The following is a 26,563-nucleotide window of genomic DNA, read 5'->3' on the forward strand; positions in this document are numbered from 1 at the left end:
TACATAAATATGGTAAAACAACGACTATTCAGCCAGTATTCACACTAATATATTAAGCTGCAGGTAAATCTTACAAGCCTTACATCAACCATGCTCTTGTCATCTGATAAGTTTAATTAATGTGCAGGCAAGTATTCACTTATAATACTTCGTCATTAAAACTCAACAAGGATTTATGAAATCATGGCCACGAATTAACGTCGTAGTAATTAATAAAACTAGCTCACAAATTCTTAATTTGGTGGGAATTAATCATTAATTCATAGTTAGCAGTTCTCACTATGTAATCTTCGCACCGTTTAAATGTTATAAAATAAAACTCAATTAAACATTGGTACTCACCGTCTAATTGCTGTCCACGTCGTCCATCTTTAATTAGTGTTGATCCAGTACGGTAGGTGGCGCTGTCACAAAAAAACTAGGGTCCTAAAGCTGCGGTCCAAGAACTGCGGTCCTGAAACTGCAGCCTCCGGTTGTGCAGGAATACCCTTCTCAAGTTATGAGGCAGATATGTTTATTATTATTATCTGGGAAGTCGTGGCCTAATGGTTAGAGAGTTGGACTCCCAATCGAAAGGTTGTGAGTTCGAGTCCTGGGCTGGCAGGAATTGTGGGTGGGGGGAGTGCATGTACAGTTCTCTCTCCACCTTGAGCAAGGCACTGAACCCCCAACTGCTCCCCGGGCGCCGCAGCATAAATGGCTGCCCACTGCTCCGGGTGTGTGCTCACAGTGTGTGTGTGTGTTCACTGCTCTGTGTGTGTGCACTTCGGATGGGTTAAATGCAGAGCACTAATTCTGAGTATGGGTCACCATACTTGGCTGAATGTCACTTCACTATTGAAGTCTGTGTTCTTATAGTGTAAATGTAATACAGCTTAACTGCAAATGATAATTATTCTGTTGTATAAAGTGAACACTTATAAAATGTACAATTATTTACAAAAACACTCTTCTGATAAGAGGACAAAGATTACAGGTGTTTAAATGAAGAAGTTTAGACATGATTGATGATAGACCAAACATGGGATTTAAAGGGAAAGCGTTTGTTTTTGGTTTCATACAAACTTTAAGTTCATGTTTGGAAAAATATGTGAGGATACATTTATGTGAAAACAGACGGTTGAAGATTATATTACTTCATGTAATCCAAATGTGGATATAACCGGTGCTTCAATGTAAAGCAGACAAAAATAACAGAAAATAATTCATGATTGCAGATACAAAGTTAAAATGAAGTTGAAAATAAATATAATCCAAGTGAATGGAGAATGAGCAACTGTTGTCCTGCGTCACTGATTTCTCTGTAATATTTCTAATATTTCCAGAGCACTCCTATCAGAGGATTGTCTATATATCTGCCAGCGGAGACCTAGCTGGGACCCGCTACATACAGAATATCCTCAATGCAGAAAGCACTCTCTTTCACACACACACACAGTATCAATTTTAGCATGTGGTGGAGAACAAATAGTTTATCACGTTTTAAACATTATATATTTATTAACCTACTTATTTATGTTATATACTTATATTTTATATATATACTACTTATATAATATATGAAAATACAGATGTTTAGATTATAATTCAGGTTTATTTTTTTCATTATTTTTACAAAATATAGATTTTAAAGTGTCTCAATACATATAGCCTATAGTGATTGCAGAAAAAAGTCAACCATGCATTCATAAATTTGTAATAGGCAATTATTTATAATTTTACTGAAATATCTTAATGAAAGTAAAAAAATACACTGTACACCTTTCTGAATATTTAAATATAATATCTAAATATTATTTTGGATGCACTATTAGAATGTACACTTTAATTGTAATATTCGGTCTCTGCATGAAGAGAGAGTCAGTGGTCCACTGCGTGAGGAAAGTGAGTCGCCAGCTGAGGAAAGTGAATCGTTCGCTGCGTGAGGAAAGTGAGTCGCCAGCTGAGGAAAGTGAATCGTTCGCTGCGTGAGGAAAGTGAGTCGCCAGCTGAGGAAAGTGAATCGTTCGCTGCGTGAGGAAAGTGAGTCGCCAGCTGAGGAAAGTGAATCGTTCGCTGCGTGAGGAAAGTGAGTCGCCAGCTGAGGAAAGTGAATCGTTCGCTGCGTGAGGAAAGTGAGTCGCCAGCTGAGGAAAGTGAATCGTTCGCTGCGTGAGGAAAGTGAGTCTCCAGCTGAGGAAAGTGAGGTGAGTGTGTATACTGATGCACCGCCGGTCTATCAGTGGTAAACTCAGTGGCTACTGGCAATTGTATGGTGAATTTCTCGCAACTGTGTGGGCGTATCTCCGCAAAGTGGGTGTTGTAAACTCAGCTCTGAAAAAATAGACTGCAATAGGAGTGCTAATGTAATGTAATGTAATGTAATAAGTTTCGCCCTTTCGAACCTCAGTTTTCAGAGTTTCAAAACTTTTTTTCACCTATTCGTACACCAGTTTTCAGATCACCATTTACAAGGTTTCAAACCTGGAAAACAATCTAATACAGTGGGTGAACAGTGACGAATTTGAAACTCTGAAAAATTCTTTGCGCAACATCGTAAAAAATATGTCGCAGTTCTGAAGAAGGAAATCTCAAAAACAACATAATGTTTGCAGAGATATTTTTTTTTTTTTACATTTTGCAAGCTTGCAAATCTTATTTTTCGATCTTGCAAAACGGTTTTTTTTTGTAAGATTTTGAGTTTTCGAACACTTAGTTTCAACCTTTCAGACCTTTATTTTCAGTTTTGAATCATGGCAGCATTTAAATCCCATACATTGAAGACAACTCCGAAAATAACCCCGTCCTGTATTGATTCAAAGCGGGACGCGCTGTTTTATTCTCAAATACGGGACGATTCCGTATTTTAAGGGACGGGTGGCAACCCTACACAATTTGTTGTTTATTTCAAGTCCAGTATTGTCTTTAGTCTCAGTATTGCGATTTTCTTCTTTTCCTATGTTCAGTGCTCTACTCGCTGCAAACAGATTTACATGAGATGCATCTCCATTTCCTCGCCTGCCTCATAATCTTCGTTTCGGACATCATTGGCCCTTCCCCTGACTGTTGGATCTGCTGCGAAGCTAGCACCAGTGTGAACTCAGCAAAAGAGAAGACTTTAGGTCAGGAATGGACAAGTAAATGAGCCGATTGCTGATTGATAGACATTGCGTCACTGCAGCTTCTGTTAGAAACCTGAAATGACAAATGAGATGCCTTACAGTCTTGTGATCTTAACAGACACACATACACAGCGTCACTTGTAAGATTACAAGACAAGTGCATAAAGTGTGCCATTTAAGCAGTGTTGGGAAGGTTACTTTGGAAATGTAATAGGTTACAGATTACAAGTTACCCTGTTTAAAATGTAATAGTAGTGTAACCTTTTCAATTACTTTATTAAAGTAATGTAACTAATTACTTTTGAGTACTTTTTGATTACTTTTCTAAATTTGTGAAAATTAAAGAATAATAAATAAAAGCATATACATCAACTTAAATACAGTTATCTAATAAGCATTTGACGTATTCTGTGTAATAAACTCCTGAAACATTGGTGTTTTTTTTAAACTGCTGTCTCTCTGTATATGATGATAGTTTTCTCAAAATAAGTAAAATGCACATGAAGTGACACAGAGCAGTTCTAGAAATTATGTTTATGTGCTCGTGTACTCCTATATTGAGGCAGCAGAGGTTGAAAACACTGCGAGCTTCAGTAGGCCTATGTGTAGTAAATGAAACCATGTCTTTGCCATTAATTTACAGGAGGGGCGGACTGGGAAAAAAATTCAGACTGGAAAATTCAAACTCATACAAACCAGTTCATGGACAAAACTATTTTTTGTATGGACCTGACATAAAAAAGGTTTAAATCTTTAATTTGGGGACATGCAAAATAATTAAAAGTTCTCTCCTGAACTGCACCTTCACTTCCATTTTTCTCTTCAGTCTCTTTATTTTGCTCTGTTATCCATCTCTCTCATGACTTTAATACTCAAGATTGAACAAAACTATACTTAACAATACAATACTCTACAATACTACAATATCTTTATAGAAAAATCCTAATACTGTACACAAGTCATATTTTTCCCTTACAAAAATTACCATGCTTTTATTAGCCTATATAAAAGTAAAATAACCTTGTTTTTTTTTTTGCAAATGGATTTGTATTTATTTTTAAATAGATACATTTGTAAAATAATTTTACATTTTTGGTTATCACAGTTTAACAATAGTAACCATTTTCTCTGGATTTATAGTTAAATATTAAAATGTTAATTTTCGTAAGGGTTGTGTTGTCTGTCGTAGCTCCCCCTAAACCTATAAAAGAAATCTGATTTTTTTTTCAGCTAAATTACTACTGTAACATTACAACAGATAATAATGATGTGCTTTATATAGTATTTTGAGTGATGACTGATGAGCAACGTGCTCATCTCTCTCTCTCTCTCTCTCTCTCTCTCTCTCTCTCTCTCTCTCTCTCTCTCTATCTCTCTCTCTCTCTCTCTCTCTCTCTCTCTCTCTCTCTCTCTCTCTCTCTCTCTCTCTCTCTCTCTCTCTCTCTATCTCTCTCTCTCTCTCTCTCTCTCTCTCTCTCTCTCTCTCTCTCTCTCTCTCTCTCGCATTGATTACTGAGTCTGATCCAAACCGTTTGGCGGAGGCGCGGAGAGCGCGCGAGTCATGACTAACACTTCATGACTTATTAGAGATTTAATTATCAAATGGCGGATTCGGAAATGATCGCTTTAGTACATTCGGCAGGCAATTATTCAATAATGATATTAAATAGTGGGGCAAAATCGGCTGCCAGGCCACCGGGAATTGCCCCGTTTCTCCCGGTGTCCAGTCCGCGCCTGATTTCCACAGACACGCAGAATGTGCAAGTCATATATTGCATTTTTGGGGCTTAATATTCACAGACACTAGTCCATGTCATGTTTTGATTCAAGTGTACTGACCTACTTTTAATTTAGTCATGCAAAATGTGGCATATTCCGTCCGCGTTAGGCATTCCGTTTTTATGACTGGATTCTACGAACCAGACTGTGTTTCCGCATCCGGGCGGTATGTCTCAGAATAGTCAGTGCAATTTGGGAAATAAATCAGTTAAATCTGTATGTGGATGTGTGTAAATATTCAAATGTAATCCCCTTTGTAATCGTAAAAAATTTCATAAGTAACTGTAATTTAATTACTCATTTTTTCTTAGTAACTGTAACTAATTACAGTTACAATAATTTTGTAATTAAATTACGTAACGCCGTTACATGTAACTAGTTACTCCCCAACACTGCATTTAAGACAGGGCCAAAGTCTCAGATGTCGTGCCTACAGACTGTTAGCTGAACATCCAATGCATATAGCACACAAAAGTTGTTTCCCATGATTTCCCAGAGATGTGCGTCGTGCTCTTTAACTGTACACCTTAATATTTATCAGGATTAACTAAATGCTGGATTCTCAGAAGTAGCTATTCGAATTATGTGAAGATCATGGTACAGACATCCAAGAGTTTTACATACCGGTCAGTTATTGTAGACACATTGATGTTACATATCCACACCCCTAAACAGCATGAACTGTGATTGCTTGCTTTACACGTCAGTCAGAAAGCCTTTGGGTGGTTCTTGGCCAGTGAAAGCTGCTGTGGAGTCCAGACCTTCTCACTATAATCAGTGATGCTATTTATGTGACAAAGCACATTCCCAACAATAAACTATATACTATATAGATATTTCATATTCAGTTGAAACTTTAAATTTGGGTTTTGTTTGCTGCCAATATTGAGTTCTTTCTTGTTTCATGCAGCAGATGTTTATTTGTGATTCAGATGTTCCTGGTGCAGAGACAGATAAAATAAAGTCAGTTAAGAAGGGAGATGCTGCTACTTTTGATCCTGCTGTCATAAACAATCCAAATGAACTGATGAGGGTTTTATTTTAATGAGACTCCCATCTCTGAAATCACTGGAGATCAGAGTGAGATCTGTACAGGTGTTCAGTGTAAAGAGAGATTCAGAGACAGACTGAAGCTGGATCATCATCTTACTGTTCACAGGTTGAAAGCTATTATTCTTTTGCACAATATCAATTAGCACTGTAATGCCTTTTGCAGGCATTAAACACTAGATGGCGCCATTTCTGTACACTTGATATAATAACTGATGAAGGTGAATAGGTGGAATATATATATATATACATAAATTTAAAAAATACAATAAAAAAAAAACAACCAAAAACAAAAGAAAACAACCCCGTTTATTTCCCTTTTCTCTATGCCAATCCCTAGTAAAAATGACTTTGTTTTAGGTTGGGTTGTGTATGTATTCGGTATAGGAGGAGTATGTGTTGGTGTTGCTCTGGTGCTTGCAGGAGCAACTGCTGAGATTTTTTTGTTTTTGTGTTTTCTGTGCATGTGTTTATCATTACAAAATGAACAGTTTAGACAAAAAAAATCACAAGACTGGTCTGTTTAGATTCAGCACAGCATGACAAGTTTTTCTACAATCCTCAATTTTACCATATTTGCCCATCAGCTATTTAGAATTTAGAATCAGCCTATATTTTACAAATGCATTGACATATACAAAACTTAATATGTACAGTAGTAGTGCAATGCCTTGAAGGATCTCAAAAAGTTTTGCGACATCACCACCTTGTGATCAAAAATGAAAATGACATTTTGATTAATCGAGCCTATTGTAATAACATTCCTGATAGGTTCAAAAACTAAGAAGTGAGGTAAGCAAGCATATGCACTTAAATATTTAATTTCTCACTTACAAAAAGAAACACATGACCTTTGCGCAGTTCACACAGTAAGGTTTCACAGTCAATCACTGTTTGATTTGAGATAACAACTTATCTGTTAGATCATGATGAGCGTGCATATTGTGGTGAACAATGGGTTTCAGAATAGCAGCCAGGAACGGAGAAAAACACTCTTCCTCTAACATGCTCTCAAATGCACAGCAACCACAAATGTTAAATAATAGGCACTTATGCACATATATAATAACATGAGCAAGACCAAAACAGGTTTCACTCAGATTTTCAAACAATTGCTCAGTGGGAAAGTAGTTTTTATATCATAATAATACAATGTATGTTAATGTTTAGATTTTTGTTCCAGAATAGATGTTTTCAGGCTCCCACACATCAGAGTGTATTCTCAACAATTCCCCCCAAAAAATGTCTGTAACTTCCAAAGATCAGAGATCACATACTGAATCCAAACGTCTAGTGAAAGTGACTTGTTCTCAGGAATGTTTTATCGTCTTATGCAGACAGATGAATACTCCACATGATTCTCCTCTGTAGCCCTCTTTAAAAAAATAAAAAAAGCACACAAGATACAAAAATACAATTACATTTCTAATTGCACACACAATTTAACCATGCATTGTTAATGCATAGTTCATAAACAGTGCAAAAGGCGAAAATGAACACTGTTCCAAATATTGTGTTATTATTATGTGACTGCATCAATGAAATGGCCCCAAATACCATACAGCTTGACTGTCACATAAAACTATTGACATCGACAACAAAAGACATCAGATGTGTTTCCTCTTTCATTTTTTAAAGTCTATTTATTTTCCTAACCTAACTATATAAAATGATATGGTTAGCTGACTCATTTTATTTCTATCTAGGATTATGTGCATATCAGATCATCATATAAAGCACAATTACTCACCACTGTTTGTGGACTTCTTTTGTAGAATGTCGGATTAGTGTAAATGATCTCGTCATCATGATTCTGAGCTGTTGCTTCATCCACTTTGAGAACTACAACACATTAAAAACCCATGCATTAAAAACAAGACTGAAATTTAATTACATCTTTGTCTTTAAATTTGTATTTAAATGCACGTAATGCACAGAAATTGTCAAACCCACAAATCACTCAAAACAGTGGTTAATGCTTACATTCTTGATCAGTTTTTCTGTATTTCCTGCAAATGCAGAAGATCCCAGCTGCAACTAAAATCAACAAAGATCCACCAGCAGAGATCAGCGCTATCAGAGAGACTGGTGCTGGAATGATAAAGAGAAGGGAATGCATCTGTTTTGAACAGAACAGAGGTCAGCTCAGTAAATAAACACACATATATCACCGCTTCTGTACCTGCACATGTGTGACAGAGTTTGCTGATGTTCAGATGTGTGGTCTGGTTTCTGATGGGATTGTTGATCACACAGCTGTAGCTGTTTTTCTCCTGATATTCCACCTCCAGAGGTAGAGAGAGACTGATGCTGAGATCAGACACACTGATGCTGGACAATAAACTGTTTCCTTTGTACCAGGAGAGAGTCACATGACCCACATTCACCACTGAACACAACAATGAACAATTCTGCTGTGATGAAGATGATGATGAAGATGATGATGAACACTGGGAAGAGTTACTGCTGATGACAGGAACAGGAAGACGAGCTGTAGAACGTCAGAGAATAAACTCAATGCTTGATTGTGTGAATATTTGGTGTTTTACACTAATAACAGTTCCAGAAAAATAAAATAAAATATGTGAGTGGGCAAATGATCTCAACTCACCATAGACAGAAACACTGAATGTGTTTAATGTCGCTTTCACTCCGCTTATCTGTAATTTATAAATTCCGGCATGTTCTGTTCTCATGTTCATGATGGTCAGAGACCCAGATTGATTGTCCAGCTTCAGTCTGTCTCTGAATCTCCCATCAAGAACATCATCATACATGGAAGAAGTTTGACCCTCTCTGCTGATTTTAGCTATAAAAGTCTTTTGATCTTTATAATTCCAAAATATATCCTCAACTTCACGTATTTCAGTAAGATGAGTGTTTAGCGTGACAGAATCTCCCTCCATCACTGACAGTATTTCATTTGTTTCAGCACCAAACACACCTGAAGAACACGAAAAGGCTTTGATTCTCGATGGTTCAAAAAAACCTGAAATCAGTTTCTAAACTTTAAATGTGAACCGAAGAACAGCAGCAGAGACACAAAAGATCAAATATCACTTAAATAAGTGGACAGATGGGCTTTAATGTGTGTATGATAATTAACATTTCAGATTCATAAAACAATAAGTTTAATTGTGCTAATCTTTTTGAATAATTTCATGATTGTACATGTGGAACAAAAAAAAGGTTTGCTGAAAGGATCCTGGATCTAAAATAAATCCCAGTTAGATTTGATTGATCTGAGAAGAAAAGCAGATGCAAATCCCTCATTTGAACAGCAGCTTGAGTTGATGTTCGGAAACACAAAATAAATTAATACCTTAAATGTTTTTATAACTTACCTAGCAGCTGTCTCCAGCACAAACAGGACAAAACGAGCATGTGAAACATTTTCCATTGAGTGTATGATCTAAAAGGCCTATATCCGCTGAAAACACTCAAACTGGTATGAAACCCTCCCACAACAGAGTTGGGCCCTCCTCACACACACACACATGCTGTGTATGACAGATAACTACATAGAAATATCCTTTTGACTCTTATTGAGAAATATTGAAATGTTCTTTATTGACAAAAAAAACACATTTTTTTATTTACAACTGATGCTTTTTGAAAAGTAATCATCAAACTGTGTTAAGTAAAGGATGAAGAGTGCAGTGTGTAAATTTTCCTAAATATCATGATGAAATAACAATTATGGAATTTAAAATGCTTTATAGTTGTTTAGTTGTATAGCCAGTGATAAAACAGGCAGAAACATCTCCCATCTTACTGAACTGTGACTCTAACAGCTCAGCTTCTGAGTCAAACTGAAACCTGCCAAGGTTTGATTTCCTCTGAAACATGCTGCGATCTGAAAGATGGACAAACATCTTGTGCACACACGTATGATTATGATCTATAGAATAACACTTTCATAGCACTTTACTGTCTGTGTGTGTTTATACAGTATATATATGTGTATATATATATATATATATATATATATATATATGACTTACTCATATGACTATTAGTACTTATAGACCCATCAGTATTCTTCCATCAGTATCAAAAATTGCAGAAAAATTGATTTCTGAACAGATAACATTTCATTTAAATGCTACATCTTTTACATTACATCCAATGCAGTTTGGCTTTAGGAAACATCATTCCACTGAAACAGCTAATTGTTTTCTTTTGGAAAATATAAAGTCTAAACTTGACCAAGGAGGTGTAGTTGGGGCAGTCTTCCTTGATTTGAAGAAAGCTTTTGAAACAGTAGATCATGAGATTTTAATAACAAAGTTATCAAAGTTTAATTTTTCATCCAGTGTCATCAAATGGATACAATCATACCTTTTAGATAGAAAACAATGTGTTCGCATAGGCCATAAAACTTCCCAAGTAACTCATAATTACTTGGGGGTACCGCAGGGTTCAACTTTTGGTCCTCTGTTGTTCTGCCTGTATATTAATGATCTACCTGAAGTTTGTCCTTCTGCAGTAACTTGTCAGATGTACGCTGATGATACGGTTATATATGTACATGCAAAAAACAAGAGGCAAGCTGCCAAGGAACTATGAGCTACTATGGTCAATATTTCTAATTGGCTAACAAACTCTTGTTTACATCTTAATACCAGTAAATCTGTATGCATGTTCTTTTCGAAATCGGCAAATAAAGATCCCGATCCAGAAGTTACTGTAGCAGGAAGAACACTGTCAGTTGTACAGGAGTTTAAATATTTAGGTATAACACTAGACACACAACTGACATTTAAATCAGTTAAAAAAGTTGTAAACAGAATTAAATTTAACTTGATAAATTTTAGGCATATTAGAACACTGTAAAACCCGACAAGTTAACTTAACTCAAACGGTTTGAGTAAACAGATATCCTTAAGTTATGTTAACTCAAACCATTTGAGGAAACCGATTGCCTTAAACCGTTTAAGTTGAAAAAACTAACAGTTATAAGTACTCTGAACTTAATTCAGTTGAGTTCACTGAAAGAAGCTATACATTGCAATTACGTATTTAAGTGATTAATTGAGTGATAATTGTTAATTAGTGATAAACAGCTGCTGTTAACAAACAGAATCACTGAAGAAAAGAGAAACATAAGAACTACTACAACTGACTTCAGACACAGCCTTAGATGAAATCAACTGAAATAAAATACATGAAATCTCTCAAGATCTGATTAAACAACCCCACAAACAGCATCACCAACTCCACTTATTAATAACCAGACTGACTTTATTTCTGTCAGACGTCTACAGAAGATCTGATTGAGAATGAACTAAGGTTTAGATGTTGATTTATTGTTTCATTTGAAGTAACCATGTTAGAGATCAGTGTTTGCTTTAGTTGGGCTCTTGACCCTTGTTTTCTGTCTTAGTCTTTTCTCTGGCTGTTATAACCGTGTGTTTCTAATACACATTTGTTGTAATTCAAAAGCCCAGAAGAAATATCATCAGGTGTTAACCTGTACCTAGGTGTAGGTTATTACATATATATATATATATATATATATATATATATATATATATATATATATATATATATATATATATATATATATATATATATAACAACAAATTATTTACATAAAGAAAGCTGAAAATTCCTTGTGATTTAAAACATTTCCTGTAGGGAGTCAAAAGATAGGAGCTATTATTGATTTTTTAGACAGTCTGGTCACACACACTTCATACCAGCTGATGGCGGTAATGCTCCAGCTCGTTGTTTGTCAACGTTATAAACCAGTAAACTCTAGAAGAAGAAGAAAACGATCGTCCTCTAGTGGTCAAATGCTGTTTTAGTTTCGATTTGATGGTTCATCTACTTTCTGTGAGTTAAAGTAGAGCGGTTATGTTTGCAATACAGAAACGTTAGGTGGAGACACCATTTGGGTCCGTGTACGTTTTGATAGTTTGTTTTTTCGTTTGAAACACAAAACAAAATAACGAGAAACCACCTGTTTTTCGTTTGTCGTTTCAAACCAAAAACAAAGAAACGGTAAAAAAAGAGCCATTTCCCCGTTTTTGGTTCTGAATCCAAAAACGAAAAATGACAAAACCAAAATCAAATAACGGTCCGATTTTGGTTTTTTGAAATTCCTGTTTCCATTTTTCGTTTGAAGATCTACATTGAAATACAGACAGGTTGGCCACGTGACCCGGAAGTAATAGTAAATATGGCCTATCAAAATAAAAGGCAAGCTTTTAGAACGGTCATAATATGCAGCGCTAACGTTATACCAGAGTAACGTTAGAAGAAGAAAAATCAATTAATAAATTGCCTTATATAAACCTGGACTGGAATAAATATGTTAGCAACAGTACTTTATTACAGCTATTTAATATCGTGCCTATCCAGACATCACCAGTCACGTTTAGTGAGCTAATTGTTTGGCTCAATAACCTAAAAACTTATTGTGTGTGCAGAGTTGTTACTGTTAGCGCTATATTATATAATCAAATTTATATTTAATGTGGTTTCCACCGTAATAACTGTTCCCCCTTTCTTCCAGCAGGTGGCAGTATTTAAATGACTGACTGTATGGTGTCTTCGGTAACTGTTTTAAATCAAGATTACTGATACAGATGTATTTATTGGTGTTCATTTTATTTTGTTTTTGATTTTATTTGCCTAGTTATCATCATCATCATTCACCCAGCCCAGAGTTAAACCTGCTTCTGTTTTAACCTGATTATAACACTGCTATCAGCTTCTTATTGCAGCTCAGACAACAAACTCACATCAGACATGTCCTAATCCTAATGTAGGCCATCTGGCCAAAAGAATGATTTACCAGTGTGCTATATACTGTGTGAATCTTTCTTCTCTATACACATTCCAGTTTGTATAACATACAAAACTCCGATTTTGTCATGCATGTGAAGAGAATCCATACAAGTCTTGAAACTTTATATAGCACATACATGCTTTCAAGGGCATTGCATGTACAATCAATGGCTGCAGAACATTTGTTAAGCCCCAAGGTAAGGACATTTTACAAGGTCCTTCAAAGAAAATCCAAAAACATAATTGCATTACTAAAAACAGGCTGTCAATGCTGATTACATCAGCAATAACTGCAACAAAACATTTCCAGTAACTTTTGATACGTTATTGACTTGGACGAATCTTTGCCCATTCCTCTGTACAGAACAGCTTCAACTCTTGGATGTTGGTGGGTTTCCTCACATGAGCTGCTTGCTTCCTCATCCTTCCACAACATTTCAATCATTTTAAGGTCATAACTTTTGACTCCGCCTTTCCAAAACATTCACTTTATTCTTCTTTAAGGTAGGTGGGTATATTTTGTCACAATATAATATATATAATAGTATAAAGTATAAATTGAGTTTGTAACTCCCTTCTGGTACATAGCAGACATTATCAGGCTAATATAGAAGCAATAATAAAAATGGTAAACAGAAATAAACTATGATCAGTGGAGCAGTGCTGAGGATGAACTATAGTTTAAGAGTCTGATAGCTCGGGGGGAAAGTTGCTCTGCAGTCTGTTGGTGCGGCAGCAGAAACTTCTATATCTCTTCCCAGAAGGCAGCAGGATGAACAGGTTGTGGTTGGTGGGTACTGTCCTTTTGTATCCTTTTGGCTCTGGGTACAGTGATCTTCTGAGCAGTTTTAATCTCCCGCTGCAGAGCCCTCCGGTCCTGGGCCGTGCACATCCCATGGCAATTTGTGATGTTTCCAGTCAGGTGATCACCACCATTTGCTGATGTAACGTGTCGCACTGAAGATGTATAATCCTCAAGGCTCTCCTTGGTGGTGACCTCATCTGTCCATACTTTGAATGTCCTTATGATCAGACTTGCAGCACTGTCTTTATATTTCAATGTTAACATAAAAATGTTTTAAATTGGCATAAAATTAAGAAATGAGAATGTGTCTGTACACCTAGCCTGTGTGTCTTAATCAGCATAAGCATTCAATCTTTGTTTGCTTTCAGTCCCTCTGACTGCAGCTCAATATATCATTTGGACTGTGCAATGACAGATATCACAATAGATGATGGAGAAGTGAACTGTGCATCACTATGCTTACATGAACTTTATCTGAAAAATGTATGTAAAAGCAGAATTCCATAAATTATATTCCATAAATATTATCAAAACTTTAGGTGTTCTCATAGTGTGGTCTTGTATCAAATAATGATGGCAGTTGTTAAGTATAGGCTATTCTGCTTATCATTGCCAATATGCCTAGTAATTACTGACAACAACTAGCCTTTAAAATCAATCTGGAATGGAAACAAAACATCTTGCAGATGTGATGGAAAACCCAGTTGTGGCACCGTGCTGCCGCAGCCTCGTTGGATGCCAGGTCTGCGTTGAGCAGTGGGCAACTACCTCGCCGCACTGCCCAAAATGCAGGGACAAGATGTTCCAAGAAAAAAAAAAATTGAAATTACAGGGATGGGGGAGATTGTGAATGTTTGGAAGGACACTATTAGTTAGGGGATTGTTTTAGTTAGTTTTTATTTTAGGTTTAGGTTTTAAGTTAAATGGTTAAGTTTGGTTATGTTCATCTGTTATGTTATTTTATGCAATTAATAAATTGTTCAATTTTATTTTCTATTATTCTCACTTGCAGAACTCCTTTTGTTGTATTCATTTTATGTTATTTTATGCAAATAATTAATTAATTAAATATTTAAATAAAATAAATTATGTTCACTTGCATGACATACTGCTTGTTGTCTATTATACACACTAGAACCACACACCCCACTGGACTGAAGGCCTATATGTGAGACATGTTTATAAATTTGTGAGTGTTACAGTCAACTCCTAAAACTTCAGGCAGTATAATAGCACATGTAAATCAGACAATCAAACATGAGGAGAAAGAGCTCATTTTATTGAGTAGGCCTTAAGCAGCTGTGCTAAGAAACGTGATTTGTGAAAGCACAGTTGTAATGAAAATAATGGGAAGTGTTTTAATTACAGAACATAAATCAATATCTCCATGACAGTAGCTCGCACAAAGCAGACACAGTGCGACACCTACTGGTGTCTGTAATCGTTTTGAACTGCCCTTGATTTTAAACTTCGTTGAAATTATTAACGTTACATGGAGGAGTGAGAACCTTCACATATGTCGTTTTTGATTGTATTATAAACAAACTACTATCACTATTAGTTAACTAGCCTGTTCAATACATTTCTATTAACACTGTATAACGTGAGCGAGGTAACAGCGTGTCCTTGGGATTTTTGAAAATAGATATGATGCGTTAGGATAAAATTATATTTGAGGACCAACACAAGTTTTACGAGGGTGTCAATCGAATGGCAAAGACGAGATAGGGACTGATATTTTGATGGCGGAATCCCAATCTCCCTCATTATTAGTAACGTTATTAGGCCTACGCATGGCGTCACGTGGGAATTCACGTTGAATCGCTGTCAGTTCGCTGTCCATTACGGTGGAAACCACATTAAATATAAATTTAATTATATAATATAGCGCTAACAGTAACAACTCTGCACACACAATAAGTTGTTAGGTTAACCTATATTACCAACTGTATTGAGCCAAACAATGCGCTCTTTAAACGTGACTGGTGATATCTGGATAGGCACGATATTAAATAGCTGTAATAAACTACTGTTGCTAACATATTTATTCCGGTCCAGGTTTATATAAGGCTATTTAATAATTGATTTTTCTTCTTCTAACGTTACTATGGTATAAGGTTAGCGCTGCATATTATGACCGTTCTAAAAGCGTACTTATTGTTTTGTGTTTTTTTTAAACCAAGCTTTGTTTCATAATGTTTTTACATTTTATTTTCTTACATTTTATTTGTATAAAAAAATGAATAATTGTAAATGTTTACCTATTTAGGTCATATGTTTATGTTGACTTGAAAATAAACACTAATTTTCAGCAGTTATGATTTCTTGGTTTGATTATTATTTGAATTTCATGGTTGCTGTTGGGCGCAGATATTAAATATGGGCCAAATTAGTTGTTTTAAAATAATCTGGCAGAGTTGTGGCCTGTGCTCGGGAGACATCTGGCTTTTCAATGGCGACATTATGGCATGAATATGGGCCAATTTCGAGTCTTCTGGCTCTCGTTTGGTAAGGCATTGGCATTTTTCTGGCAGCTTTCTGGTGTGCTTTTGGCAAAAGTCTTTGGGCCAGTTTTGGCCCTGCATTCCTGGCGGTATGATTGCCAAAACTAAAAACAGAGTTTGGGCCATAAAAGGCCCGGAACAATTTTGCTATCTGGGTAAAAGCTTAGCTTTTCCAGCCCAAAAGATCACAAAAACCCGCCCACTCCAACAAAAAACCGCCCAAATCTTTAACTAACAAAATAATGTGATACAACATGTCAGTCAAAGGTGTTAAGAGCCATTTTAACTCCTTAAAACTAAATAACGTTAGATAAATTTCCCATGGATCAAATGGTGGCAAATACATTAAAGACAATTACTGAATATGAGTAAAATAGGTTATGCAAGCAGTCACCGTCAAAACATTTGATTGATTTACAATAGATTTAACGATACCCTCGAAAAAACATATGCATCATTTTCAATGTCAACAGTCAGAATTTAAATGCATAAGTGTCCAATATAAGTGATAGGACAAAGCAACGTAATTAGGTATTTCACACTTGTTTATGCACACATATAACAGTCAAAACTGTGTTGTCATTCATTGATAAATACTGTATGAAAATTAACAACAACAACAACAATAATCGCCATCCGAATCCATGAGTTTATCACTGAGGTGGTATGTAAATTTATTTTCACAGCGGTCCACATGAGAAACAATACCGTCCTAATAGGGGCTTTAGTCTTTTGTGAAGTTCATATTGTAGAACATTACATTTGCACAGTCAAAACTAAGAAGATATACCAATCTGTACTGTTTAAAAGATAAAAGACAAGATCGTTTAGATATAGATTAGATATTAATAGATTATGTTATAAATTAAATAATTTAACTGTGCTCTATTTTAGGAGTTGCAGTAATATTAGAGTCTTGGTGTCATCTTTCCCTCAACAGGTGTAATTCACGTTTTGTGTGTTAAAACACTCTCCCACTCTTTACCATGTAACATATATTTAGGCATTATGATCACTCATAGTTCATACATTTAAAATTAGATCCGTTATTGCTCATGAATCATCACGTGTGTCTGTAGATCACTAGTGATTGGCTAAAAGTAGGGCCGCGACGTCCACATCAGCATGCAGTTTATAACAACGTGATGATTGTTCGGATGCAGTATATGCACACTTGAGCTTGTTTGTTAGCCAATTAGCCTATACAATTTATATTTTTAAAAGCCAAACTGACCCCAAACCAGCCCAAATTTTGTCCACCCGCCCAAGACATTTTTTACCCGCACAATCAAATTCAAAACCGCCCAATTAGGCGGGAAGCCGCCCAATCTGGCAACACTGAGGCCATATTTACTATTACTTCCGGGTCACGTGGCCAACCTGTCTGTATTTCAATGTAGATCTTCAAACGAAAAAATGGAAAAAGGAATTTCAAAAAACCAAAATCGGCCCGTTGTTTGATTTTGGTTTTGTCGTTTTTCGTTTTTGGATTCAGAACCAAAAACGGGAGAACGGCTCTTTTTTTTACCGTTTCTTTGTTTTTGGTTTGAAACGACAAACGAAAAACAGGTGGTTTCTCATTATTTTGTTTTGTGTTTCAAACGAAAAAACAAACTATCAAAACGTACACGGACCCATTTGATGCAGGATGTCCTTTATATAAAGCGAAACAACTTTACACACACACACACACACACACACACACGAAACCAAATCTGCTGCTAACAGACTGGTTGCTAGTGCTAGCATTAGTGTTGCGGGTGTGTTATAAACAACAGAGAGGGTCATTTACTGTCACTGCACACGTGTATTCATGTTTTATTATCATGTAGCGTGAAATCCTCGACACTTCTGATGCTCTTTATTTGATGTGTGGTGTTATAAACTCGGAGGCATCGGCTAAGTCGCGTCTTTGTGTCATTTTTCTTAGTAAGGAACGCAGATGTATTTACCGGTGTGTTGGCTTACTGCAAACAGTTTCAGTCCCGTGTTTCAGACACAAATGATTCCTCATCCTGTGTTCCCGTGTGCTGCTGAAGAGAGATGTGCTGTTATTTACACAACAGCCTGGGTTTCACCTGCTGGACGATGAATCGAGTGAAAAGTCCATCTGAAACATTTCTACAGACCAGAATATGACAATTTGCATAATATCGATCCTAAATTTTATGTGATATTAGTAATTTTCAATATTATTTATAGCAGTATGCACATTGGGATCAGGCAGATACTTTATCATATCAGTCATGTGGTGTTTTTTGACCAGTAAACAGCCACACACTCAGAGCACACAGAGTAGAAACTAACATTAACCATTACTCGCACACTAACAACGTATTTGATATTGATTTTTGCTACTAAAAATGAAAAGGACGAGTTGTATCTTTGGATAACACTCCTTCAGTCCTTCACTCATGTTGTGTTTCCTGTTCCTCAGGTGATGTTACACAGCTGGAACTGGAGCAGATATCTTGAGCTGTCAACATTTCTCTGATCTTTCCAGTTGTCATTGGAGACTTCAGGTGAGATTTTCTGTCTGATTATGGAATTAATCTGACACTCTAAATTTCAAATTTCAATAAATTTCACCTGTAGAGTTCTGTTATGCTACTGAAAAACAAAATAAATGATTAACCCCCTCAATCACAAATCATAAATTGTAAATCATACATTGCATTTATTATATAATTGAATGGCAGAGAAAAACGGGATATAACCGTTATAAAAAAGGGATCAAGAATAGTTCTTCTTAGAAATAATTGAAACTACAAAAAAAGGTTCAAGCTCTCACTTGTGTATTACTTTCATGCCCATGTACTGTAAGTACTATTATGCACCCTAAGGGGTAAATAAGATACTGTGGTGTCATCTGCCAGTTCTCCAAAGAATCACACTCAGTCAGGGATTTTTCTCTCAGAAGAAATGACTTTATTTTACAGAAAATAAAGCCGAGAGTCCTTGCAAGGAAATCTCCCGAATGTTATTTGGTATCTCCTTATATACACTAAATGGGGCGGTTCCACATAGTCAAACTTATGATTACAATTTTAATACCTCCCTAGAGAGGAGAGGCCCCCTGCTTGATTTATTCTAAACAAAGGCCCTGTATGTATGCATGTCTGGCCATATGTTTCTCCTCAGTTTTGTACATTCCAGCACGTAGCTTTCTATTACCTATAAGATTATAATGGAGTAATAACTAGCAACAAAACTGGCTAGATTCACATTGATTATATACTTGTTTAATTAAAATCTTACTAATAAAAATCTTCCACAATACAAAGGTGTACCTTTTGAAAAGGTAGTTTTGTACCTTTTTCTGAGAGTGTAGTTCTGTCTAACTGCAGGATGACTGTATAAAATGATCAAGCACACAAAGTATATAATATTTAATTTTTTTTCATACTAATATCACTTGATTTGAGACATTTTTGTCTTTTGCCATTTTAAAGTAACATGGCTTCACTGTAGTGCAGAAGTCAATGGTTTCATATGAGCATAAATGGAAAATCCTTGCTACAACATGCTGATCACACAGACTGACACCTCAGACACACACACACTCACACTATTGAGACCTCAGACACACTCGCACGACACACTCGCATGGCACACACTCGCACAGACGTATTGTTGACACCTCAGACACACACTTGCACAGATACACACTCAAACAGACACTATTGACACCTCAGACACACACTAACAAACTGACATCACGCAGCATCCAGCAGTAGACACATTCTCATGCACAGATCAAACCACATTTCTGTACAGATATAAATAATCAGTACCACAGCAGAGTTTACTTTATCACCTCTGGATGGATAGTTTGCATCTATGTTTTGCAAACATGAAAAGCTGCAGTGAAAATCCTCATCCATGAGACCACAGTGTCTGAAGTCATGGCAGGAGATTCCCAATGAAAATCACAAGACAATAAGAGTCTTGTACTTAGAGCAATATTAAAGTTTGATCTTCATCTGATTTTGATTGGTGCATATACCACATGACTCTCCTCTTCAGCTTTCTGTAAAAAATGTATGACACAAGATATAATAAAAGTTATATTAATAACAATTATAAGTCTTTTATAAACACATGATGCAGTTGTGTGTGAGATTCTTGTTATAGATGAAAGCCCATTTCTGCTCCTAGGCCTGTCACAATAATCAAGATATCGACTTGTCACACAATATATGTAAAGAGCAGACATCAGCAAGTGAAAAGAAGACATCATTTGAAGATTTATAGTGTTTTCCTTACAACTCCAGACTCCAGAATGAAGAATAAGTCCAAATCGACACAAAGCAGAAATTCACTGTTCTGGTGCATAAATAAATATAATACGCAAAATAGTGCTCTTTCACAGCTAGCGTTAAGGGGGTTTCACGAGGGAGAGGATGCGTTTTTGCTATTTACTCTATGAAAATGTGCATTAGATGGATGTTTTTGACTGTCTTTTGCATCAACTTGTGCATACTGTACAATATTATGCATGCACTACTTGCATTATTATGCTGTTATATTATCATTATATATTCAGTGACATAGCGTGGTCTTAAAATGCCAATACTATTGCAATTATTATTATTATTTTTCATATGTGGTGGAAATGGACTTAAATATTATCCGGACAAAATCAAAAGTGCACACTGATCTACATCAGACTCTCTGCTAAGATTATATCATAACATATTAATAATAAATTGTCTTACCGTTTTCTGTGAGTTTCTTTTGTAGAATGCCGTCTCGACATAAATGATCACTACTTCACAAGTCTCAACTGTTTTAACAAGAATAGATTCATTAAAACCACAAACTCAGTCTTAATTAGATCTGGTTCTTCACAGCCTCTGTGTTATTATTTGTGCTTTCAAATTTAACACTAAAGTAACACTCAAAGATTTTTAAAATGGCATTAACAATTATAATTAGCCATTAGGCCTTTAACTTTAGTCCACACACAAATAGATCCTAAAAGAGTGTTAATCATTACATTTATAGAGACACATAAATCACACATTAATGCATTAAACCCAAACAGGATGTTTAATAAAGTTAAGTATTTTATGTTCTACGATTTACTCAGCATTTAAGTTCATCAAGCACAACAAAAGTTATCATAAGTTTTACAGCACCAGCCACATTTTAACACAGATAAGATAAATAAGATAAGATTAAATGGACTGTGCGAGTGAGAAGGTCACTCAGTGTCATTATACACAAATAGACATTTATTATGAAATATTATTAAATAATTTTTAATTAAATAATTTTAAAATAAAATATAAAATAGGGTGATCAGGTGGCAAAATATTTATTACAAGTTTTTAAAGAATTATTCAAATTTTACCTGTTTAAAATGAGATAACACTTGCCTTCTTGATCAGTTTCTCTGTGTTTCCAGCAGATGCAGAAGATCACGACTGCAGTGACAATCCACAGAGATCCAACAACAGCAGAAACCAGCACTATCAGAGAACCTGGAGGAACTGAAGAAGAGTAAAAGAGAGACAGTCATGAATGTAAGTGATTTAATCAGTCTGATCTACAGAAGACAGAGATAGACATATATCAGCTCTGCTGTACCTGAACATGTGTGACAGAGTTTGCTGATGTCCAGATGTTGAGTCTGGTTGCTGCAGAGTTTGCTGATGTCCAGATGTGTGGTCTGGTTTCTGATGGGATTGTTGATCACACAGCTGTAGCTGTTTTTCTCCTGATATTCCACCTCCAGAGGTAGAGAGAGACTGATGCTGAGATCAGACACACTGATGCTGGACAATAAACTGTTTCCTTTGTACCAGGAGAGAGTCACATGACCCACATTCACCACTGAACACAACAATGAACAATTCTGCTGTGATGAAGATGATGAAGATGATGAAGAACATTGGGAAGAGTTACTGCTGATGACAGGAACAGGTAGAGGAGCTGAATAGAATGTGAGAATAAGAGGAAAATTAACAAAACATTGTTAAATTTCAACATTGTGAATTGTAGTGAATCTGTTAATTTTGTGCTGAATTAGTGTTTAGTGTGTTAATGGTAACTGAATGTTTCTGTCATCTCAAAATAAATTAATATTTGACTATTTAAATAGAATATGTGAACATTTCAACAATTGATCTCCGCTCACCGTAGACAGAAACATTGAATGTTTTGGATGTGTCTTTTGCTCGACTTATCTCTACTTCATAGAGTCCAGTGTGTCGAGTTGTGATGTTTGTGATGGTCAGAGATCCAGTCTTACTGTCCAGCTTCAGTCTGTCTCTGAATCTCCCGTCAAGAACATCAGATAAGAAGATTGGCTTCTTTTTGCTCATTCTAGCAATTTGAGACTTTCCAGCTCCATATTTCCACACTATGTCATCGTCTTCATGTATTTCAGTAAGATCAGTGTTCAGAGTGACTGAATCTCCCTCCGTCACTGAAACTGATTCACTAAACACACCTGATGAACAGATGTGACATGGATTAAATCCTCTGATGGTTTACAAATCCTGAAATCAGCTTCATTTACACAAAGTTGAGTGAAGTTTAGAGCAGCGGCAGAAACCCGCTACTGTTATCAGTACAGAGAGTGAAAACACTGAAGCAGCACTTACAGATTGCTGGAAATAGATTTAAAATAGTAATTAATAGAGTATATGGCAGCATAATGTATGAAACAGGAGAAAAAACTACATATTGTATAACGAACTACAACAACCCCAAGCCCCCTTCATTGTACCTTAATGCCACAGTTCTACCACAAGAATGATCTGATTGAAAAAATGTCCGTTTTAAACACAGTAGATTATTATAATATTCCTATTTAATGAATTAAACACATCAATGCATGAATCCCAGATATAAACTCAAAGCAAACATGTTTCCTAAAACAGCAACAACTTTTGCATTCAAGCTAATTATATTCAGGAGTTTAATGATGATTTAAATGTAAGTTTTATTCCAAAGTTTAAACAGAAACTATAAAATAAACCTTGATTTAATCTAGATTAAAGATTAATGCTTATTGGTTCAACATCTTTAATCTTTAATTTTTTAAAAGTGTAAAGGGGAAAACAGCGTTTTATATTTTCACTCTTTATTGACAATAAATACATGATAATTTTACATGACAAGTAAATTTACATGACATTTGTAGATGTTTATGATAGCTGCAGAAGCTCTCTCTCTCTCTCTCTCTCTCTCTCTCTCTCTCTATATATATATATATATATATATATATATATATAATTTTTTTTTTGGACAAAAATGGCCTGATATTTGAAAGCAGCTCAACAGAAAGTTCACACTTTCTGAACATTTACATTTGCTGTAGGGATTTCCATTATTCTTCATGACTTTTCCAGACCTGGAAACTTTAATGTATAGTTTCTGACTCCAAAAGAGACCTGAATTTAAAGTTAGCAGATCTTATGTTATATTCATACAATATTCACGTTTCTGTTGGTAAACTACAGCGGCTGAAATATCCACATTTACTCCGAAAAGACAAAAAAAAAAAAAAAAAGAAACTTACCAGTCAGACTCCAGCAGAACAAACAGAACAAGACAAACTTGTGAATCATTTTCTTCAGTGGTTCAGTGTGTGATCTAACAGCAGAACTGTTAAAGTGTTGTGTGAATCCTCCCCTGACTGTGTTCGACCCTCCTAGTTCACATCCTGCATTTGCATATGATATAATGTTATAGTTTATCTAACCCTTATTAAGATTTTTACTGGTTTTAATGGATAAAAATATTCTTCATTGCCACAATCACTGCCACAGTGATTTTTGTCTGAGAGTGTAGTTACTAAACTGTGTGAAATGGCTAAAAGCAGAAGAATATTGTGTGAATTGTGAATGAACTACATTTCATGGTGAACACAAGGATTTTAAAATTGTCAATTTATTCTAAATTTTAGTGAATAGAAAAACCCAGAATACAAAATTAAAATCATGTTATTTTCTCACAGTACTGGCTTTACCAAGCTTTATCTTCTGAGTCAAGAAGAAACCATGCAGCGGTTAGTTTTCAGTCTGCAGACATAAGTCAGTGACTCTGGGCATTCAGAGAACATATAACTTTGTAAGTGATGAGTTTCTTCCAGTGCTGCTACTATTTACAGCATTGTGAGTTTATTTCATTTACTGGAGAAAAAAAAAAAAAACATAAAACCTTCGGTCAGTGCTAAAAACAATAGCAAAATTATAAATTATCAGTGACACTTTAGTTTAGGGTCCAATTCTTACTAACTGCATGTCATCATTAGCAAAGCATGAAATGGGCCCAAGATCATTGAGATTGGAAGTTCAGCAGCAGTGGCGGTGTTATGCTGTTGACAATGTTTGCTTGGGACATTTTATGCCCCAATATCCCAATTGCACAATCCCTGACAGCCGTCTGAATATCACTGCAGATTATAATGCATATCTAATATGTCTAATATGATCTAATATTACTGTATAAACACACAGCTTTTGCTGTGATTTACTATCACAAGAAAGAAGCTACCGATCTGCATTTGAGTTGTTGCTGTTTATTAGCTATTTTAATTACAGAGCATCACATTCTCTGGCATTCAAACATAACTGTTGTATTAACCTTTTGTGGATCTTTGTTTCCTTCAGGAGAAAAATATACTCCAACATACAGTGCAACATATTTTCCCACTAATCAGAACTGACTTGATTAAATCAAAATCAGACGGAGTGCTGCTAATGAGATACATCATAATTAGACTGAGACTATTTCTTGTTTTATTAGATACGAATGTCTGCCTTTAGTGTTGATCTTTTCCCTTTTTAAGGATAGATACAGTAAAATGTGTAGATTTAGATAAATTTATAAGTGCATCATGATGTGTTTTTGTCGTGTAAATGTCCAAAAAACACATTTTTTCAAATGTGAAAAAAAAATTGTCAAATATAAATCAATTAGAGCTTGGACATCATAGATGACTGTTTCATTTACACTAAAATACCGCCAGTGTTTTAATAAGCTGTTGAAATGATATGTGAATACAAAGTTTCAACGTGAAACAAGCAACAGTAGCTTGAAAGATATCTGTATATTCATGTGATGACATTAAAACACCTGATTCAGTAAATAACTGAATTCTTTGCTTTTGACACTCTGTCACTAGATGGCGCTCTAATACATATGCATATTTATGTATTAATATAATGTCAGGCAATTTATAACAAGTGCACACTGTGCGGATGGAATAATAATAATAATAAATAAATTGACCCCCCCCCCCAAAAAAAAAGAAGAAGAAAAAAAAAATTAAAGCTGAAAATACAATGATTTAAAGGTTTTTCTGTGAAAACAGTCACAAGTCACGTGTTTTATTGTTAATTCGTTGTTTCAATACCTTAGTGAAGCTAATTTAATTGAATTATTTATGTATTTTAAACACTGTATTTAGGTCTTGTAGACGTGCTGGTCCACACTTCATACCAGTTGGTGGCGGTAATGATCCAGCTCGATGTTTGTCAGCCGCCAATAAACCCAAGAAGAAGAAGAAGAAGACGAAGAAGAAGACGAAGAAGAAGAGGTATTTACTAGTTTCTGACATAGACATCATATATATATATGGTTTCTGAGGCTGTGTATATCTGCTTTCTCCGGCGGTTTTGAGGTTTACAACACCGACACATTAGGTGGAGACAAATTCATTTGATGATGTTTGCTATTTACGTAAAACGCAACAACATGACAGCTTTGCAGACCAACACACACAAAAGACAAACAAACACAGACGAAAAATACCTAGTAGACGGATCTGAACGGATGCTAGTGTTGTGGCGGTGGTGTTATAAACAATAGAGGGGCTTATTTAGTATCACTGCACACGTGTATTAATGTTTTATTATCATGCAGCATGAAATACTCGACACATTTGACTGAAAGACTGTTTTATTTGACCGCCGCTCACGTTCGCGTGACGTCATAAAACCGGGTGGCATCGCTTTACCCCACGAAGGGTGTAAATAGCGCCCTTGTGTCACTTTTAATCAGTGTGACAACTTTACCGCAAAGTTTCTGGAGAGAAAGTGCCCTTTTTTCTGGGATGCTGGGACACAAAAGTTTCGCTGTGTTCCAGACAAATGATTCCTGTGAAACTACAGGTTTTCAGCTGTGGCCCACCCAGTGAGAAGCTGGTCATTTTTCAGATAAATGTTATTTATCAAAAGATAATAAAGATAAATGTATAGTTTCACTGTAACGTCATATAATTATGTACTTTAAAATATATTTAACGTGAGATTTCATGGTCAATTCCGGGCAGATATTAATTTTCCCTCTTCCTATTGGTGCTTACCATATGCTTGTCAAAATAACTATTGGTCAGTTTCTGTGAGTCTCACCCACAAAAATAGTGTTAAATTTGAAAGGTGAATTTTAAAAGTTAATAATGGATTTCCCAAATGAAATGTAAGTCCTAGCACTGAATCCAGACCGCCTACAAATGAAACCAGATCAGCGAGCAGGCACGTGCACACCTAGACATGAAAGGGGGCTTGAGCACC

General features: G+C 35.7%; 1 protein-coding gene and 2 long non-coding RNA genes across 3 annotated transcripts in view; 1 reads left to right on the forward strand and 2 right to left on the reverse strand.

Moving 5' to 3' along the window:
• Nucleotides 1–25,608, reverse strand: part of LOC132159342 (uncharacterized) — a 103,008-nt gene extending 77,400 nt beyond the window's left edge. Inside the window, exons 1-3 of the mRNA XM_059568854.1 lie at nt 25,491–25,608; nt 23,566–23,709; nt 22,177–22,491 (exon numbers count right to left, since the gene is read on the reverse strand). Coding sequence (XP_059424837.1) covers nt 22,177–22,491; nt 23,566–23,709; nt 25,491–25,608 — 577 coding nt within the window. The remainder of the gene's footprint in view (nt 1–22,176; nt 22,492–23,565; nt 23,710–25,490) is intronic.
• Nucleotides 6,484–8,578, reverse strand: LOC132160357 (uncharacterized). Its single transcript, XR_009437980.1, has 4 exons — nt 8,113–8,578; nt 7,914–8,021; nt 7,681–7,772; nt 6,484–7,305 (listed from the first exon to the last, which is right to left on the reverse strand). It is a non-coding gene; the product is annotated as an uncharacterized LOC132160357 (long non-coding RNA).
• LOC132160349 (uncharacterized) lies at nt 18,261–21,966 on the forward strand. Its single transcript, XR_009437972.1, has 3 exons — nt 18,261–18,556; nt 21,448–21,562; nt 21,740–21,966. It is a non-coding gene; the product is annotated as an uncharacterized LOC132160349 (long non-coding RNA).
• Nucleotides 25,609–26,563: the final 955 nt, after the last annotated feature.

The sequence above is a fragment of the Carassius carassius genome, chromosome 16 (assembly GCF_963082965.1).
Source record: "Carassius carassius chromosome 16, fCarCar2.1, whole genome shotgun sequence".
In the NCBI taxonomy this organism is placed as follows: Eukaryota; Metazoa; Chordata; class Actinopteri; order Cypriniformes; family Cyprinidae; genus Carassius; species Carassius carassius.